The sequence below is a fragment of the Dendropsophus ebraccatus genome, chromosome 13, assembly GCF_027789765.1.
Source record: "Dendropsophus ebraccatus isolate aDenEbr1 chromosome 13, aDenEbr1.pat, whole genome shotgun sequence".
Lineage (NCBI taxonomy): Eukaryota > Metazoa > Chordata > Amphibia > Anura > Hylidae > Dendropsophus > Dendropsophus ebraccatus.
Window position 1 is genome coordinate 43,771,060 of NC_091466.1, and position 20,766 is coordinate 43,791,825.

Below are 20,766 nucleotides of genomic sequence, written 5' to 3' on the forward strand. Positions count from 1 at the left end.
AAGTCTAGAGAGACAGTGATCACAGCCGTGGACTGAAGCACCCTGCGCTATCTAGCAATTGATGGGCGTCTGAACACCCAGACCCTGAACGATCAAAACTTTTGACACATCAAAACTTTTTTTAAAGTGGCAGTGACACTTTAAGGCTAGATATACCCCCCCAAAGTAAATAATCACATGTAAACAGTATAACGTATCCTCATCTCTAGGTCAGAGTGGACAGCGCTGTAATATCGTCCATAGAGCCAAAGACGTCTCTGTAGACAGTCGGGTATTGAAAAAGAAGCAGAACCTGTTTCTAAAGAAGTTGCTTAAGAATAACTATATAAACTAATAGTTGTACGCAGCTTGTGCCGTGTAACACCGTGCAAACAAAACATTGTGCAAAGCAGCATAAAACCTCTTCTTGTTCACGGACCGGCTAACCCAGTTTTGTGAGGACAATGAAACTTTAGAGCGCAAATTTGCATATATGGAAAACAAAACTGAGTACCTTGTGTCGCTGCAATTGCATAGAGCATTGTGTTTGACACCTAACTCATTGAGGGGATTGCCTTTACTGGTCTTCATTGGACTATCTGACTTATAAAAGAAATACTTTATAAAACTTTTGAAATTACTCCTCCCATTAAGAGTATACGGCTCCTGTGCATACCTGTGTGTCTCCATTGTTAAAAACCCTGTGTTACTAAGTGACTATACCCTCTTTGCTAAACTACTTGTTTGTACTCCATAATGACTGACTGCTGCCACCCATTGGCTGTCCAGACACGATGGGAGTTGTAGTTTTACAACAGCATCATGGTCATCTTCAAGACCTGAGAAACACAAATTACTTGTGGCTGTCAGGAACGTCATGAATAGATCTAAAGGAGGTGACTAAGGTCACTAGTCACATGACTTCAAGCATAGGAACAGCAGAGTTGGCGCATACTCTCATGAAACTAGGATAAAACATCTGAAGATCTTCTTCTATCAAGTGACCTTTGTTAAGCCCTACAGTAATGCATTTCCAGGGGGTTTCTGGGCTCTCAAGCTGGAGTTGGCTTTCTTTGTAGCTTGAAATAGTGACCCCTGACTCCTCAAATGCGTCGCTTTTTATTAGGAACGCAAAAAAGATTGTATCACCAGATGTTTGTTCCAACTTTATGGGGTCTGCGTCTGTTTTTTCTTTTCTTTCTTTTTTTTTTTTTTTCTTTACTTTATCTGTGACTAGCGATCCTGTCCATATCATACATGACCAGGGAATAACCCATTTCAGGTACTCTGGCTACATTAGGGATAATACTCTGCAGGTATTGCTCACAACTTCTCTCATTGCCGAGATAATGCCTTGTTTGCGGTGCTCTCCCACCAGTTTGCATTGTTACTGGTTACTAAGGATCGATGCTTTCCTCCTACCCAGCCTCCTTTATTTGTGTTAGTGCAGAGGGAACTCCACATAGGCGCTTGTACACTGTATTGAACATGACAGTCGGCTTCTCCATTCATTCCCATATAAATCTGCAGGTAATAGGTTTACGTGACATATTTTCAGTGTTTTCAGATATTTTAGGGGTTTGTGTGTGCGTTGTTTTGTCTGGCTCTTGCCTGGCGAGGCAGGTGGCGGTTGTATTTACCTTCATCGCTGTTTCTACTACAATTTCAATTATAAACCCGCCAAGCTGTCTGCCGATAACCTTCAGATATAGTTCCTTACACCATTGCCGACAGCTGGTACACTGTGTCAGGATCTGCGTTCTTATCAATGTTTTGGGGTGACTGACTGCAGCTGTTTTCTACAATTGGAATGATAAATGGCACAAATGCATAGAAGGTCTAGCAAGGCCTCATTCTCTTATCTGTATAAATGGACTGACACAATAAAATTATGATAGTTTATTCTGCAAATTCATTGTGTTCTTAGCTCTTAGAACTGGGCATGTAGGCTGCAGGGTTAAAGGGGTAGTGCGGCGCTAAGAAATTATTCACAAAATAACACACATTACAAAGTTAAACAAGTTTGTAATGTATGTTATGTATGTGAATGGCCCCCTTCCCCGTGTTCCCCGCCCCCCGCCCGTGGACCCGGAAGTGTAGTGCATTATACATACCTGATTCGTGTCGACCCCCGTATCGACGAATCAGATATGTATAATGCACTACACTTCCGGGTCCACGGGCGGGGGTGGGGGAACACGGGGAAGGGGGCCATTCACATACATAACGTACATTACAAAGTTGTATAACTTTGTAATGTGTGTTATTTAGTGAATAATTTCTTAGCACCGCACTACCCCTTTAACCTCTTAAGGACACATGACGTACCGGTACGTCATGCGTCTGTAAGAGGTGTTCAGAGCAGGGCCGCGTGGCGACCCCGCTCTGAACCGATGCGTTCCCGGGTGCCGTGTGTAGCCTGGGGCCGCGGCTATTAGCGGGCACGACCCGATCGCCTTGCCCGCTAATACAGTAATCAGATGCAGCTGTCAAAGATGACAGCTGCATCTGATTACCGGAAGCAGCACTTCCCTGGTGTCTAGTGGGATGGATCGCTCCTCCGGGATCCACACATCCTCACCCGGCTGGGGTCTCGGCCAAAATGGCGCTGATCCCGGCTCGGCACTCTGATGCTTTCGGCTGCAGCAGTCAAAAGCATCCGAGTGCCGATCTCATTGATCTTTGCTGTATAACTATACAGCAAAGCTCTCAATGAGAGATCAGTATACTTATACTAGAAGTCTCCCAGGGGGGCTTCTAGTATAAGTGTTAAAAAAAAAAAAAAGTGTTATTAGTAAAAATCCCCATCCCTAATAAAAGTTTGAATCACCCCCCCTTTTCCTATGTTTTAAATAAAAGTAAATAAATAAACAAACATGTTTGGTATCGCCACGTGCGTAATCGCCTATTAATCAACTATTAATCACATTACTAATCTTGCACGGTAAACGGCGTAAGCGCAAAAAAAATACCAAAGTGCAAAATTGTGCATTTTTGGTCTCATCAAATTCAGAAAAAATGTAATAAAAAGCGATCAAAAAGTCGTATATGCGCAATAAAGGTACTGATAGAAAGTAAACATCATGGCTCAAAAAATTACACTGATGTACAAAAGTCAGTTTTTTTTAAGCCAAAATACAAACTGACCATTAAAAAAAGATGAACAGTTTGCATCAGTCTGCTCATCAGTCTATGCTCATCCGTTTAATTAATATAGACGGATCCGTTAGAAACAAAGTAAAACGCTTGTCTGGTCGAGCCCTTATTGCATGGCTGCCTGGTGCAACTTGTGCTTCACTTTCTCTAATCTAATATTTGATTGCATACATAGGAACTCAGGTTAAGGGTTTGTTATTGGGTTTACACGAATCGATCTGCGAATTTTTGGCGAACCACGATTTAAGAACATGTTGTAAGATCAAAATGAACGATTTCTCGCTCGTCGTTTGATCGTTCGCTGCGTTTACACGTACGATTATCGTTAGAATTCGATCGTTATCGTGTAAATTCGCACAATAATCGTTCCACTTAAACGCAGAATTACATGTCTATGTAAGCTATTGCTGTTCTTACTGACTTTTCTTTTAGAAAGGTTATATCCCTGGTCCGTTCAATTGTAATTTTCCCCTTTTAGGTTATGAAGAGGGAGCCGATCCCACAGAGACCTTTGACATTTCTCCGGTTATAATGTGCTCTGTGTTGTACATTTCTCCTCTGGAAACTGAATCCCGGAGCAAGTTACAGAATACTGACTTGACTTGTTTCTTATTTTCATTCTTTCTATTTTTCGCTAAAAGAATCCATTTAATATCTGCTGTTTTTCCCCCCAGAGCAGTTTTCTAATAACCTCCCGTGCACATGATTTAATCTGCCTGCTTTATTTAAAAGCTTTTATGTAAGCAAAGCGCTTTCCTATCAATAAGCCCCTCCTGACCAAATTGGAGGTTCTTGCATTTACATTAAAACCTGCCTTGAAAATGGCTTTACTATAGACGGAGGGATTATATAGGGCCCCTGATGACATCCTAGCAGTGGTCCAGGAGGCTGAGAGGTGATCTGTGGGGCCTCCCTGCTGAGACACTGCAGGAGAGATCTATGTTGTTGCCCTAGATTTGTGTCATCAGTGTGATGGATGGGATGGTGTGTGTAATGTCATATTGATGAAGGTCTCCTGCAGGTTCTTACTGACACAAGCAGAATATGCACTTGCTACAATGACTGGTAACCAAAGTATTCCTTCTGTATCATGATGAGAAAAAGATAAGCAAGCAACAAAGCAATGCACTCAAAAATTGTGTGTGTGTGTTTTTATATTTAATGTGCTCATGGATGGAATGCTCTTTCTGTACAGTACAGTGGGAACTCTTAAGCCTTTAACTAGGTGGTATCTGTCATCTGTAGCCAAAAAGCGTGAACAATGCATCATACGTTTATTTTTTTTATTGTATACTGAGGTATGGAATAGTGCATCTGAGAGAGGAAATATGAACTCCAGGAGCTTACAGTGAGTTTGAGATCTCACCTCCATGCTTGGATCACAGCTTAGACTGCTTAATACTGCTCTATAATGTCCTCACTGTTCAGGGGAATATGAAGGTAAGGGGGAGCAATAGTAAGCACCATCTTGAGGCTTTCTTGAGGTCAGTGGTCACCTACCATGTTTTGAAAACAAATTGAGTACACTTCCTTACTTCCACCTTATTTGATTATTAGCCCCCTGTCTGGGTCACTACAGTTTTGATATGAGACAGTTGCTCTTATTATAGCTGCATGTATTGCCACTTAGACACTAATGTGGTGCTGTAAGAGCAGCAAGCTGACGGGGTTATGCTACAATTGGAGATGTTGGGAGAGGGTGAGTAATATTTTTTAGGTTTTTATAAGCATATTTTAGGCTTGGTGCAGCCAGCCAACCTCATACCTGCCTGTAGTGCAGACTGCTGCTTCAGAACGTCCAGTCTTCCAGCCCTGCTCAGGATGTGCGCTGTCTATTGTGTAAGACAGTGCCACGCTTCCTTCCTTTTGAAGTGTTTTTGTGTTGCATTAAGCAGTGTTGGTTATAAACGTCATCACAGATCCAAAGAGTTTATCTTTTTTTATGAAAAGACTGAGTAATGTGTGCGTTGGAAGAATAGTATAATCTGTATGCTGTGGATTTCTTTTGTGATGTGAATATGAGCAGTTATTCATATCTCTTTTTTTTTTTTTTTTTTTTTTTTTTTTTTTTGCTATTGGGCTCTTCAGTATTAGCTGAAGGTCCTATTATATCATTTGGCATCTTTACAATTTTTCTTTTTTTGAGTAGAAGTGAGTGCAAATTGAGCACGCATGAGCGCAAATAGAGTCTGATCATGCAGCATTCGAATACTTGTGGCAGAAGTTGAATGCAACCCTAGAGAGTCCTGGAACATATGGATACAGACAGGCTGCACCCAATTTCAGCCATCGGTATTCAAATGCCGAACGATCGTTCCTTGAGCGTGTATCTCTAGTCTTAAGTAAACAAAATAAGGAAGCAACTTTGCAAATAGTCTTTATTCAAAAATTTGTGTGTACAGCTCCTGTACAAACTCTGTAATCGGACCCTGCAGTCATACTCTCTGGAGTCTCTTCCCTCCTACTGACTTCAATTGGGCTTCATCCTGCTTCTCCCTGCTAAGGGTCCTATTTGACAAAACTATTTTTAATGACTAACGATAAACAATCGCAAACAAGATTGTTTATTGTTAACCTGAATTGGTTCACCCTTACAGAGAACGATTGTCGATTGTTACAATCATTACAATGAACGCTACTATGATCCTTTGCTCCATCTGATCCCAGCAGTAGAAGGAACGCTGTGCAAATACACCAAACAATTGGTGAACAAATGCGGAAAAAGGATGAGGAATTACAACAAACCATTAGCGATGATTTTAGGGTCAGATCTAAATCAACGATCGTTGCCTGCTATTACACAGTACGATTATTGTTTAAATTCGAATGATAACGATTTTCCGCACGATAATCATCCCGTGTAATATGGCTGTGGCTGCCTGTGCCTGTAATAGCACAATTTAGAAAAAAAAAAAGGGGGAAGCGAGTGCCGACCCCATACACATTAGATGTTTGACTTATCCTGACAAAATCAACGGGTTCAGCCGATCATTTAATGTAGATCACCGCCTTTTTATTCCTTGAAATCTTGCTAAATTTGACCCATGACCCTTGCATAGGGCGCTCTTCTCTCCACCAGCCTCTCTAGTCTTATGCTGCGTTTACACGAAACGATAATTTGCCCTATCGTACGATAAACAATGTCAGAGTAACATATTTTTTTTCTCAGAACGGTCAGCGTTTAGATGGTACAATATATTGTACGGAAATTCGTACTGCAATAGTTTTGCGATCGCTTAAGCCTATCTCACACATTGGTTAAATCGGCAAACGACTGTTTACATGGAACGATCTACGAATTTGTTGGCGAACGACGATTTTGGAACATGTAAGATCAAAATGAACAATGTCTCCTTCGTTGTTTGATCGTTCGCAGCATTTACACGTACAATTATCGTTCGAATTCGATCGTTATCGTGCAAATTCGCACGATAATCGGTTTGTGTAAACGCAGCATTAGTGAAATGAATCGTTCCTTGACTGCTCCTCGGCAAGAACTGGGCTCCGGCTCCTTTCTCCTGCCTATAGCTGGTTGCTTTCTCTTATGACTGACATGTTAAATGCCCTCTTTATTACACCGTCGGCCAGTATTGATAGGCTTTCCAAGTTGCTAAGTAATTATTTGTAACAACAATGGGTCTGTATTGTGGGAGAGATGATAATGTTATTTATTAACAAGACCTGGTAACCAGATCCGCATGTGTGCATCAGCTTCACTTGTATTACTGATCACTTAACACAGCCCCTGTGGAGGTCGGCTAATAAATCATTCATACAGCTTAATAAAATAGTTCATAGCAGCATAGAACAAAGCGTGACTGCACCTATTGCAGATGCATACAGCAAGGATTTTTTTTAAATACATACATACAAACAAACATACACCAGATTGCACGTATTCAACATTTACTTGGATAAGACAAGTTTAACTGCATTTCACTGACAATTATGTGCAATAAGAGTTACTGGTCTTGTGTAGATAGACAGGTAGACAAGAGGAATGGTAAAACCAATCACTTATTCATGCATTTCCAGGAGGAATAACAGAGTAGCATTCTAAGAAAAACACAGGTAGGTTCAGTGTAAAAGCTGCCGTTCCCATTATAACTTGAGTAAAGGATTACTTAAAGGGTACATATCATTGAAAGAAACTTTTGACATGTCAGCGTAATGTCAGAGGTTTGTATGTGTTGGGGTCCGGGAGCTGAGAGCCCCACCGATGGTTAGAATATAGAGGAAGGCGCATACTTTGGCTCTTCATCTCGGTACTAAAGTAGTGGTGGACAGAATTATTGTGAGAACTTCCGGTACAGCGATTACCAGAAGTCCAAAGGGCTTCATTATAATTCTGCCCACAGCTACTTTAGCAGTGAAAAGAAGATTGAGTCAGATCGCCTTCCCCTTCATTCTATCGATCGGCGGGGGTCTCAGTACCCGGACCCTGCCAGATACAAACCTCTGACATTACGCTATGACATGTCAGAAATTTGTTTAAATGGTATGTACCCTTTAAAGGGGCTTATCCAGGCTTACAAAACATGGCTGCACTGTTCCATAAACAGCCCCTCTCCCTGTCCTTAGTTTGGGTATAGATATTGCATCTCCGTTGCATTGACATGAGTGGAGCTGAATTGTAATAACACACACAACCTGGGGACAGGGATGGTGCTGTTTTTTTGCGCAAAAAAAAAATAGCTACAGTGGTGTTTTGCATTAAGAGCATAATTTGACCATGCTTGTAATCCAAATCAATCTTAAACCAAAACAAATTTTTCCATAAGAAATTATTGAAATGCAGACAATTGGTTCCGCTCCCCCAAAATAATCATGTTTTATTCTGGATAACATGTAAAACAACTGAAACAAACATTAAAAAACAGCTGAATATGTGATGATATAAGTTACTGTACAGTATAGCAATCCACGTGTGGTGTACAATGTATAGTAAGTGCATAAACCTGAAAAAATAGCAGCAGTTTGTAGATACAGGATGGAACTGCAGGTCCCCATAATGTAGTAGCGTAGTACAAGAGGCTAGAATAGAGAGGCAGGGCTGCTGTCAGAGGTCTGTGTAGTCACATGATAGCAATGGGAAAGAGGGGCAGGCACATTTATAGCAGAAATGGAAAGGATGGGAAATGCAAGGGCTGAAAGAGACTGCAGGGAGAATGAAGGAATGAGCAAGGCAGATGTGGGCTCATACATGCAGCACTACAGCTATAAAGAGATTACCTCCACAGTCCTGTCCCCTGATGCAAGCCACAGCCTGAAGAGCATCTGCCATGATTTGGAAGGTGAGGGAGACTTCCTGGGTCAGAGTACAGTGCTGTAGACCAGGTTAAACAGACCATGCCCCTCCCCTGCTCCCCCTCCCACGCAGTACAGGGAGCTCCTAAACCAAAGCAATGCTCTTAAAGTTACAATTTTGAAAAACTTTGAGCTCCTCTTGCAAAACGCTCAGAATCCAAGTTACTCTTAAACCAAGGTACCACTGTATGCCTTTTTCTAATCCAGGTTAACCACCTCAAGTATTCTTGCCCTTGTCAGTACTTTTCTTACATCTGCAGGTCTGAAATTCCATAGAAATATATTGATATAAATATTGTATTCATGGTCTAATACTGTGTATCTTGTATTTCAGACGTCACAACCACAGAGCAGCCTGAACTGTTCCTCAAGAAGCTTCAGCAGTGCTGTGTCATCTTTGATTTTATGGATACACTGTCTGATCTTAAGATGAAGGAATACAAGCGGTCTACTCTGAACGAACTGGTTGACTACATCACAATAAGCAGAGGCTGCCTCACAGAACAGACTTATCCTGAAGTAGTAAGAATGGTGAGTCTTACAGCTGCACGCACATTGTACATTAAAGGGGTAGTCTCATGAACAACACCTCTGTCCATATAGCCTCCACTCTGGAGTACCCTCATTAAAGAGAACCAATCACGGGGGTGTGGGTTTTTGGGTTTAATACTTAATTGCATTTGTTTTTACCTTATTTTTACTTTTGTAAATAACTTTCATTACTTTAGTTATAGATTTTCATTGTTACAGCAGTTTTAATTAGTGCCTCGCGCCGGCTCTTTTCAAAAGAGCCGGCCCGAGACTGCCATCCGGAAGTTCCCAGCATCCTCTGCGAGCCGGGAACAGAGAAACACAGGTATCGCGAGATTGCCCTCTGTTACACTCTATACATGGCTGCAGCAGCGCTGTTATCAGTGCTGCCCTCCTTTCTTCACTTTGCACAGACTGAGCTTTCAAAAGCAGCCTCCACCGGCCTCCTGAGTGACCCTCCTGTAATCAGGTAACCCGATCTGCTGGGATGTGGCCCGCGGGGGCTGCTTCTGACAGCTCTGTCACCGCTCCCTGGCTGCAAAGTAAAGAGAGAGGAGGACGGACAGTGATCGGCTCTGAAGTAAGTTGAAAGCACAAGGGAGTTCTATCTCCTCCTCTGTGCTGTGTATCAGGGCGGACAATCCTCCTCTCCCTCCCCCAACACACACTGCAGGGAAGAAGTTACCTCCATTAACTCCTGCCTTGCTGGGCTAGAAGGGTTTGATCACAGCAGCCAGCCCTCCTGAAGGGAGAGCACCCCTGCTGGATCCAGGTCCTCAGTCTCCACTTCAGCCCCTCAGGACACTCACCCAGACTTCAGTATCACCAGAGACAGGGTGAGGAGTCAGCACAGCGCCCCACACTACACTGCCTGTACTGTGCCCTGCTACTCATACCACCCCTGCCTGTTCTCCTATTCAGCTATACTATTACTCCTCTCATCTTCTTTTCTGTTGCTACCACTACTACTCCTCATCTCCTATTCAGCTATATTACTACTGATCATCTCCTATTCAGCTATATTACTACTGATCATCTCCTATTCAGCTATATTACTACTGATCATCTCCTATTCAGCTATATTACTACTGATCATCTCCTATTCAGCTATATTACTACTGATCATCTCCTATTCAGCTATATTACTACTGATCATCTCCTATTCAGCTATATTACTACTGATCATCTCCTATTCAGCTATATTACTACTCCTCTCATCTCCTATTCAGCTATATTACTACTCCTCTCATCTCCTATTCAGCTATATTACTACTGATCATCTCCTATTCAGCTATATTACTACTGATCATCTCCTATTCAGCTATATTACTACTGATCATCTCCTATTCAGCTATATTACTACTCCTCTCATCTCCTATTCAGCTATATTACTACTGATCATCTCCTATTCAGCTATATTACTACTGATCATCTCCTATTCAGCTATATTACTACTGATCATCTCCTATTCAGCTATATTACTACTGATCATCTCCTATTCAGCTATATTACTACTGATCATCTCCTATTCAGCTATATTACTACTGATCATCTCCTATTCAGCTATATTACTACTGATCATCTCCTATTCAGCTATATTACTACTGATCATCTCCTATTCAGCTATATTACTACTGATCATCTCCTATTCAGCTATATTACTACTGATCATCTCCTATTCAGCTATATTACTACTGATCATCTCCTATTCAGCTATATTACTACTGATCATCTCCTATTCAGCTGATGCTACCACTACTACTCCTCTCATCTCCTATTCAGCTATATTACTACTCCTCTCATCTCCTATTCAGCTATATTACTACTCCTCTCATCTCCTATTCAGCTATATTACTACTGATCATCTCCTATTCAGCTGATGCTACCACTACTACTCCTCTCATCTCCTATTCAGCTATATTACTACTGATCATCTCCTATTCAGCTATATTACTACTCCTCATCTCCTATTCAGCTGATGCTACCACTACTACTCCTCTCATCTCCTATTCCACTGATGCTACCACTACTACTCCTCTCATCTCCTATTCAGCTATATTACTACTACTCCTTTCGTCTCCTATTCTGCTACTACTACACCCCTTATCTCCTATTCTGCTGCTGCTGCTACTACTACTGCACCCCTCGTCTCCTATTCTGCTGCTACTACTACTGCACCCCTCGTCTCCTATTCTGCTGCTACTACTACTGCACCTCTCGTCTCCTATTCTGCTACTACTACTACTGCTACTGCACCTCTCGTCTCCTATTCTGCTGCTGCTACTACTACTACTGCACCCCTCGTCTCCTATTCTGCTGCTACTACTACTGCACCCCTCGTCTCCTATTCTGCTGGTGCTACTACTACTACTGCACCTCTCGTCTCCTATTCTGCTGGTGCTACTACTACTACTGCACCTCTCGTCTCCTATTCTGCTGGTGCTACTACTACTACTGCACCTCTCGTCTCCTATTCTGCTACTACTACTACTGCACCTCTCGTCTCCTATTCTGCTGCTGCTACTACTACTGCACCTCTCGTCTCCTATTCTGCTGCTGCTACTACTACTGCAACTCTCGTCTCCTATTCTGCTGCTGCTACTACTACTGCAACTCTCGTCTCCTATTCTGCTGCTGCTACTACTACTGCAACTCTCGTCTCCTATTCTGGTGCTGCTACTACTACTGCACCTCTCGTCTCCTATTCTGCTACTACTACTACACCCCTCATCTCCTATGCTGCTACTACTACTACACCCCTTATCTAATATTCTGCTGCTGCTACTACTACTGCACCCCTCGTCTCCTATTCTGGTGCTGCTACTACTACTGCACCCCTCGTCTCCTATTCTGGTGCTGCTACTACTACTGCACCTCTCGTCTCCTATTCTGCTACTACTACTACACCCCTCATCTCCTATGCTGCTACTACTACTACACCCCTTATCTAATATTCAGCTGCTGCTACTACTACTGCACCTCTCGTCTCCTATGCTACTGCTGCTGCTGCTACTACTGCACCCCTCATCACCTATTCTGCTACTACTACTGCACCCCTCATCTCCTATTCTGCTACTACTACTGCACCCCTCATCTCCTATTCTGCTGCTACTACTCAAACACCATTACAATTTTATTTGAGACTGCAAGGAGAAAAAAACATTCTGTTTGTTTAAAAAAAATAAATAAATAAAGATTTAAAAATCTGGCCGTATTGCCCAGCCCTACCCCTGCTGTAGATGGACTCTGCACTTCCCCCCCTATTTCTGGCTGGTGTTTTCCTTTGGGCTATGTTTACACGTTGTAAGAGACCGGTCGTCACGGAGCGGTCGATCTCTGAAAAGATCATCCCTGCCGGTACTGCAGTACTGCCACTTGCTTCATTGCGTGAACTGACAGGTCTTTCTGCGGCCGCAATTCACCAAATTGCGGCTGCAGAAAACTGACATGTCAGTTGTTTTTGGCACCGTATGGGATCCCGGCCGGAGTGTATACTATGTGTATATGCTCCGGCCGGGATCCCATAGAAGAATAGGCAGCGTTCCACACCATACAAAGTATGGCCGATGTTGCCAATGGCAACAACGGCCGTACTTTTATGCCGTGTGAACATAGCCTTGCAAAGCAAGATGCCATACAGTCTGCAGCAGGGAGGGGTAATTGATAGGATTTTTTTCCCCCTCTCCTTTTTTTTTTCTTTTTCAGATATTGGTATCCTGATGACTATGTTGGATTCGGTGTACTACTTCGATGACTGGAATTTTTCTTTATTTTTTTTATAAAATGGCCAATGAGGGGGCATGGGGTGGTTTTATTTCAATAAAAAAAAACTGGTGTATCGCTTCTCGGCCTTTTGGCTAAGATCGAGTGTAGTATCTATTCTTATCTGGGGACCATATATTAAATTGATTTTTAGAACAGGGAGATGGAAAAAGAGCTTGCTGTGTCCTTTCCAGGCATTGACCTGGTATTTTACAGGCTTAGGCTATGTTCACACAACGTAAAACTACGGCCGTAGTTCTTGGCGCAGAACTACGGCCGTAGTTTTGCGGTGTGTAACAAAGCCTTATGTGCAATGGGATCCTGGCCGGAGCGTACACACATCGTATAAGTTCCGGCCGGGATCCCGCATGGCGCCGGAAAAAACTGACAGGTCAGTTTTCTGAAGCCAGAATTCAGTGAATTCCGGCCGCAGAAAGACCTGTCAGTTTACACAGTGAAGCGAGCGGCTCCGGCTGCTTTCTTCACTGTGGGCTATGGGAAGCTCTGATGCGGGCGCGCGCTAATGCGCCCGCATCAGAGCTCTGCGGCTGGAAAGATCACCCGGCCGGTAATTAAGTACTGGCCAAGATGATCCGGCCAGAGACCGGCCGTTCCGTGTCCCGGCCGGTGTCATGGAACAGCCGGTCTCATACGTAGTGTGAACATAGCCTTAGGGTATGTGCACACTACAAAATCTGGGCAAAAACCTGTTCATTCATTGGGCAGACAGCGGAATCAGCCTTTGTATAGAATGGAGTGTATGGCACGGGCGGAGATGCAATCGAGTGGCAAAATCTGCAGCGGGTTATCTGCCCGGCTTTTGTAGTGTGCACATACCCTTAGTTGTGGATGCTGTCTGGCAGCTTCCCCTTCTAAGCTTGTAAAGTGAAAAGAAAAAAAAAATACACCAGAGAAATTTTTTTCTTAAATTGATAATAAAAACACTCCCACACCCTTTGTTGATAACTTTATCTTTAAAAAATGCTGGTCATCGACATAGTCTGCCAAATCCATCTAGCCCTCAGGATAACAATATATAAAAAACAAAGAAAAAAAAAAGGTATTAAATGGAGGGGGGGAAGGTTTACTGTTTGGCCCTCAGGGGGTTAAAATATACCTACCATTTCGTTCAAGCGTCAGGATACCTCTGGAAACTCAGGAAAACACCGCGGCTCCGCACTCTGTTGTAAAAAGAGTATAGTACGGGCCTGCCAGAAGCTCCATAGTATGTATATATCCAAGGGTAGCCTATGGAGCTTCTGGCGGACCTGTACTATGCTTGCTTTAGAACGGACTGCAGAGCTGCAGGAGTTTTAGGGTGCGTTCACACATATAGGGATCTGCAGATTTCATGGCCCAGATTTGATTTGCTTTGAATCTGCCACTTCAATTCTACGCCATCAAATCTGCTGCGGATCCTGTATGTGTGAACACACCCTTAGGGTACGTTGACACACGTACCAACTCGCAGCGGAAGTCTCGAGTTGGTACGTGCGAGTTAATTTCCTGGCAGGTCCTGTGCATGCATACTCACAGCGGTCTGAAAGACCGCTGCGAGTATGTAATGCAGCCGCCCCCTTAACCCCTTCAGCTCCCGCTCTCTGTATACATTAACTCTCTCCTGCACTGGTCCTGGCTTCCTGCTCTGCCGCCCAGCTGCAGCCACTGATTGGCTGGGCGGGAGAGCAGGACGCCTGGACCCGTGCAGGAGAGAGGTAATGTATACAGAGAGCCGAGCGGGAGCCGGGTGGCAGCGGTTAAGGGGGCTGCATTACATACACTCAGCGGCCTTTCAGACCGCTGTGAGTACGTGTGCACAGGACCTGCTAGGAAATTAACTCGTAGGGGATCTCGCTGCAAAAGTCGCAGCGAGATTTCCGCTGCGAGTCGCTACGTGTGAACGCACCCTTAAAAGGTATCCTGCCTCCCAATCAAAATGGTGGGTATCTTAAGTGAGGTACCACTAGGGGTGGAAAAAATGTACCTTTGGCCCCAGGCTGTCCACCCAACCTCTAATCTTATTATAATTGATAGTAAGCTGTTAAACTTGTGTATATAAGCTGTCCTTTTGTTATAGTGTGCAACTGTGAGGCTGCATTTACACGTTCCGTAAAATTGGTCGCGGATCCACGATTACGGACAATTTTAGGGACCATCGAAGTAAATGAAGCCATTCACATGATCCGTGCCATTTCCCGCACTGCAAAAAAATAGGCCATGTCCTAGTGCAGATCGCAGCAAGGATCCCCACCACCACCACCCAGCAGCTGGGATGACGGAAGAGCATGATGTGTGCTCCTGTCATCGCATCTACTACTCACCTACTCCCACAGACCGGCCGACTTCATGTTCACCAGAAGTGGTCTGGACTACGCTGCCGCCTTCTCTCGGTAGCGTAGTCCAGGCCACTTCCGGTGAGAGTGTGTAAGGGATCTGTGCCGCGATCCTCCTCTGGATCTGGATCGTTTGAATAAGGCCTGAATGTGTATCTAACCCCATGAAAATTCTGATCCCGTTTGTGAACTGCGGGCCGGTTCCCGTGTACGGCACAGTTCTATCCACAGGGACCGGGCCGGGGCTGAAGCACTAGAGGCGGGTCGGTCCGCCCCCAGTGGTAGGGAATTCCCTCCCCTCTATGACGCGGCTCCATTGATTCTAAAGGAGCCGCGTCATAGAGGGGAGGGAATTCCCTACCACTGGGGGCCGGCCGACCCGCCTCTAGTGCTTTAGCCCCATCCCGGTACACGTGGATAGAATGGCGCTGTACACAGGAACCGGGGCGCGGTTTAAAAAACGGACCACGGCACCGGCTTCCCTGTGATGGCGCCGTTCTATCCGTGGGTCATATTAAAGAGTATGTACCTGATGGTGGTACATCCTCTTTAAGGGTATGTTCGCACACGTTGGAGTTTCATTGTAGTAATGCAATGATGGACGGCTGGATGGCAATTGAATGGTTAATTACTGCAATGAAATTATGCAGTACCGGTATGAAAATGCAATGTGTGAACACAGCCTTATAGATAGACTCAAACAAGAAAAGCTATATTACACATGCTGAGCAGACAGCATCACACAGACAGGCATGGATTCAAAGTCAAAGATTTTCATGGGTTTAGATACACTAGCTCACGTATCTGAACTACCACAGGATTAGATGCACATGGTTAGCAGCACATTAACAATTATCTTTAGATTAGATGCAAAGGTACAGATAAATGGTGCATTTACATAGACAGATTTATCTGACAGATTTGTGAAGCCAAAGCCAGGAACAGACTATAACCAGTGAACAGCTCATAAAGGAATGACTGAGATTTCTCCTCTTTTGCTATCCATTCCTGGCTTTGGCTTCAAAAATGTGTCAGATAAATCTCTGTGTAAACACACCCAAACTCTAAAAAATATGGTTAAAAATACACTGGCCCAGTACCCGTTTTCAGCAGACATTATCACAGATGACAGTATTAGTTCAAACTGTGTTTTTCCGATCCGTTTAACATTTACGTTTTATGGAAAAAACGGATGCAGTTGTGTGACATCTATTTGGATCAGTTTTTCCATTGACTTCCATTATAAAAAAAACAAAAAAAAAACGGATTGAAACATACACAAATATAATGTTGACTAAGTTTTTCTGTCCGTTAAAAGTAACCAATAAAAACGGATACATTGAACGGATAGGAAAAACGCAGTGTGAACCTGCCCTTTTACACTGGAGAAATGTTAGTAAAAGAACTGACTGCTGTTGATTAGAGGCTGCGGTGCACACAAGCTTGGAAACCTGCAGCATACATGTTTGGAATTTGGGGGCGTGGCTTATGTGTACAACTGCCAGCCTCAAGATGGCAGCTCCAGTGAGCTGTTTCCATGGTAGTTTTCTTAGCTTATAATGACAGAACTTACAGCCCTAAAGCTTCCAGGGGTTATTTGTTTTATGTTTGGTTATATTTACTTCCTCCCTACTATAAAATAACTGGGTATATTTTTTGGTGACAGGTTCTCTTTAAGTCCCCTTCTCCTTAACCCCTTAGTGACCGCCGATACAGCTTTTTACGGCGGTCACTAAGGGGCCTTTTTCTGCTGCCATCAGCTTTTTATGGCGGCGGTAAGGCCCCCACCCCGACCGTAACCACTCCAAATGACCAGTTATCCCCCCAGATTGCACGTTACCACCGCACGTTGCCTCTAACCACTGCTAATTGCCAGTGACCCCCTCCAGATTGCCCGTAACAATGCCAGTTTGCCGTAACCACCCCAAATTACATATACCCACCCCAGATTACCTATAAGCACTTCAGTTTATCCGTAACCGACCCAGATTGTCTGTAACCACCGCCTGTTGCCCCTAACCACCGCCTGTTGCCTGTGACCCCCTCCAGATTGTCGTAACCATGCCAGACTGTCCGTAACCACCCCACATTACCTGTAATCTCATTTTTTTATTGTATTTTAGTTAATGCGCTATTCTAATAACTGTTACTAGCTGCAGTTTTGCTCCAGCAAATTGGCGCTCCTTCCCTTCTGAGCCCGGCTGTGTGCCCATACAGTGGTTTATGCCCACATATGGGGTACCGTTGTACTCAAGAGAACCTGCGTAACAGATCTTGGGTGCGTTTTCTCTCCTGTTCCTTGTGAAATTGAGAAATTTCAAACTAAACGAACATATTGGAAAAATTTTGAGTTTTTCATTTTTACTGGACAATTTTAAATACTTTCCTCTAATACCTGTGGGGTCAAACCGCTCACTGCACCCCAAGATGAATTATTTTAGGGGTGTATTTTCAAAAGTGGGGGTTCTAATCTGCTGACTCTAGAGGGGCGCTACAAACGCACCTGGCACTCAGAAACTTCAGCAAAATCTGCACTGAAAATGCTAATAGGCACCTTCCCTTCTGAGCCCTGCTGTGTGCCCATACAGTGGTTTATGCCCACATATGGGTTACCGTTGTATTCAGAAGATCCTGCGTTACAAATTTTGAGGTACTTTTTTTTTTCTACTGTTCCTCGTGAAATTGAGAAATTTTAAACTAAACGAACATATTGGAAAAATTCGAGTTTTTCATTTTTACTGTGTAATTTTGAATACTTTCCTCTAATACCTATGGGGTCAAAATGCTCATCCTACCCAAAGATGAATTCTTTGAAGGGTGTACTTTCCAAAATGGGGTGACTTATTTGGGGGTTTCCCTCCTCTGGCACTACAGGGGCTCTGCAAACGCACCTGGCGCTCAAAAACTTCAGCAAAATCTGCATTGAAAAAGCTAATTGGCGCTCCTTTCCTTCTGAGCCCCTCTGTGTGCCCATACAGTGGTTTATGCCCACATATTGGGGTACCATTGTACTCAGGAGAACCTGCGTTACAAAATTTGGGGTGTGCTTTCTCTCATGTTCCTTTTGAAAATAAGAAACTTTAATCTAAATGTATATATTATTGAAAAATTTAAATTTTCCATTTTTTTATGGCCTAATGGTGAATACTTTCCTCAAGCCCCTGTAGGGTCAAAATGCTCATTGTACCCCTAGATTAATTCTTTGAAGTGTGTAGTTTCCAAAATAGGGTCATTTATGGGGGTTTCCAGTATACAAGCCTCCTAAATCCATTTAAAAAAGAACTGGTCCCTAAAAAAATCAGTTTTGGAAACTTTCACGAAAATGTGATAATTTGCTGATAAATTTCTAAGCCCCGTAACACCCTAAAATAGTAAAATATGTTTCCCAAATTATGCCAGAATAAAGAAGACATATTGGTAATGTGATTTAGTAACTAATTTATGTGCTACGACGTTCTTTTTTTAGAAGCAGAGAATTTCAAAGTTCATAAAATGCACATTTTTCATGATATTTTGAGTTTTTTTTACAAAAACACAAACAAAGTAGTGACCAAATTTTGACACTAACATAAAGTGTCATATGTGACGAAAAAACAGTCTCAGAATCGCTAACATACGTAAAAGCATCACTGAGCTATAAGCGCATAAAGTGAGACAGGTCAGATTTTGAAAAATGAGCCAGGTCATTAAGGCCCAAACTAGCTGCAGCACTAAGGGGCTAAATATTGCTAAGGAATGGTATCACTTTATGACGGCAATGACCTCTGGCACCCCTCAAAATCATGAAAATGAAGGGAGCAAAGCTGAATTTTTCCTGCTCTTACATACTTTCAGCCATGGGGTTGTGCAGAAAACTTTAGTTTTGTTCACATTGACAGAGCCGTGCTGCAAATCTTCTGCACAGCTGGATGGTCGGGCACTGCTGTGTGGGATAAAACAGTGAAGGGGACACAATGCTGAATCGGCTTCACTCTAACAATTGCTTTGCGTCCTAGAGGTTGCCCTTTTTCTTTGAGATGGGAATACCCATCATATATGATGACCATTATTATCTACTAACATATATTTCCAAAACACTTTACAACCCAAGAAGCTGTAAACATATAAAATGACAAAAATTAAAAAGAAATTGACCAACAGAGTAAATTATAAGGACCCTGCCCATAAAAGCTTAGGGTATGTGCACACTATGGATTCAGAGCAGAGAACTTCAAGCGGATTCTGCCATGTGCAACACTTGAAAATCCGCCCGTCCCATAGGTTCCATTCTATGCCTAGGCAGACTCCGCCGTCCGCCCAGTGACTTGAATTGTCAATTCTTTGGGCTCCCGGGGGAATCTGCCTGGGCATAAAATGGAGCCTATGCAGGGCTCCAGATGGCGACCAAAATGGTCGCCAATGCGACTGACATCATGCAAATGGCGCCCAGATTTATTAATCTGGGCGCCATTTGCGACTGGCCCCGGCGGAGGCGCACTGTCTCTTTAAGGACAGTGACCGCCATCCGCACGCTGCACCGAAGCGTGTCTCCGCACACTGGGGACACGCTTCTCCAGTGACGTCATCTAGCACGTCCGTCATTCATTGGACGGACGGACGCAGAGGCGCCACACTCATCCAGCGCCTCTCCTCACCCGGCGGATCCTCAAGTTCACCCCAGCGGCACCATACTTAGATTGTTGGTGACTGGGTGAGTATAACCGGAGGGGCGGCAGGGGTGACGGCAGGCCAGTAATGTGTGGGGGGGGGGACCGCGGCCTGGGTAGTGTGTCTATTGTGATGGCGGCCGGTGCGGTAGTCAGTGGGGTGTGGTGGGGTGGTTTGGGGGGGGGGGAGGGGGGGTGGTGGCTGGCGGTAGGGGATGTATAGACTGCACAGTACCACTTCCCTCAGTGTCTGGATGTATATACACTGCACAGTACCACTACCCTCAGTGTCTGGATGTATATACACTGCACAGTACCACTTCCCTCAGTGTCTGGATGTATATAGACTGCACAGTACCACTTCCCTCAGTGTCTGGATGTATATAGACTGCACAGTACCACTTCCCTCAGTGTCTGGATGTATATAGACTGCACAGTACCACTTCCCTCAGTGTCTGGATGTATATAGACTGCACAGTACCACTTCCCTCAGTGTCTGGATGTATATACACTGCACAGTACCACTACCCTCAGTGTCTGGATGTATATACACTGCACAGTACCACTTCCCTCAGTGTCTGGATGTATATACACTGCACAGTACCACTTCTCTCAGTGTCTGGATGTATATAGACTGCACAGTACCACTTCCCTCAGTGTCTGTATATATATAGACTGCACAGTACCACTTCCCTCAGTGTCTGGATGTATATACACTGCACAGTACCACTTCCCTCAGTGTCTGTAGACCAAAATGGTCGCCAATGCGACTGACATTTTGCAAATGGCGCCCAGATTTATTAATCTGGGCGCCATTTGCGACTGGCCCCGGCGGCGGCGCGCTGTCTCTTTAAGATGCGCGGCTGATGCGCGGCTGCCGGGGGTGTCCCGTTCTATCCCCGGCAGCGCGGCGCATCAGTGAGCTGCCTGGGGCCCTGACTTCCGGCACAGGAAGCGCGCGTCAGAGACGCTTCCTGTGTCAGAAGTCACAGCCCCGGCGTACAGGGAGCTCACTGACGCGCCGCGCTGCCGGGGATAGGACGGGACACCCC

General features: G+C 44.1%; 1 protein-coding gene and 1 pseudogene across 4 annotated transcripts in view; both read left to right on the top strand.

Moving 5' to 3' along the window:
- PPP2R5E (protein phosphatase 2 regulatory subunit B'epsilon) overlaps nucleotides 1-20,766 on the top strand; it is a 104,394-nt gene that overhangs the window by 42,806 nt on the left and 40,822 nt on the right. For all 4 annotated transcript variants that reach the window (XM_069951403.1, XM_069951402.1, XM_069951404.1 and 1 more), the window contains one exon: nucleotides 8,777-8,973. In XM_069951403.1, the coding sequence (XP_069807504.1) occupies nucleotides 8,777-8,973 (197 nt within the window). The remainder of the gene's footprint in view (nucleotides 1-8,776; nucleotides 8,974-20,766) is intronic.
- Nucleotides 12,811-12,966, top strand: LOC138771596 (U2 spliceosomal RNA; annotated as a pseudogene).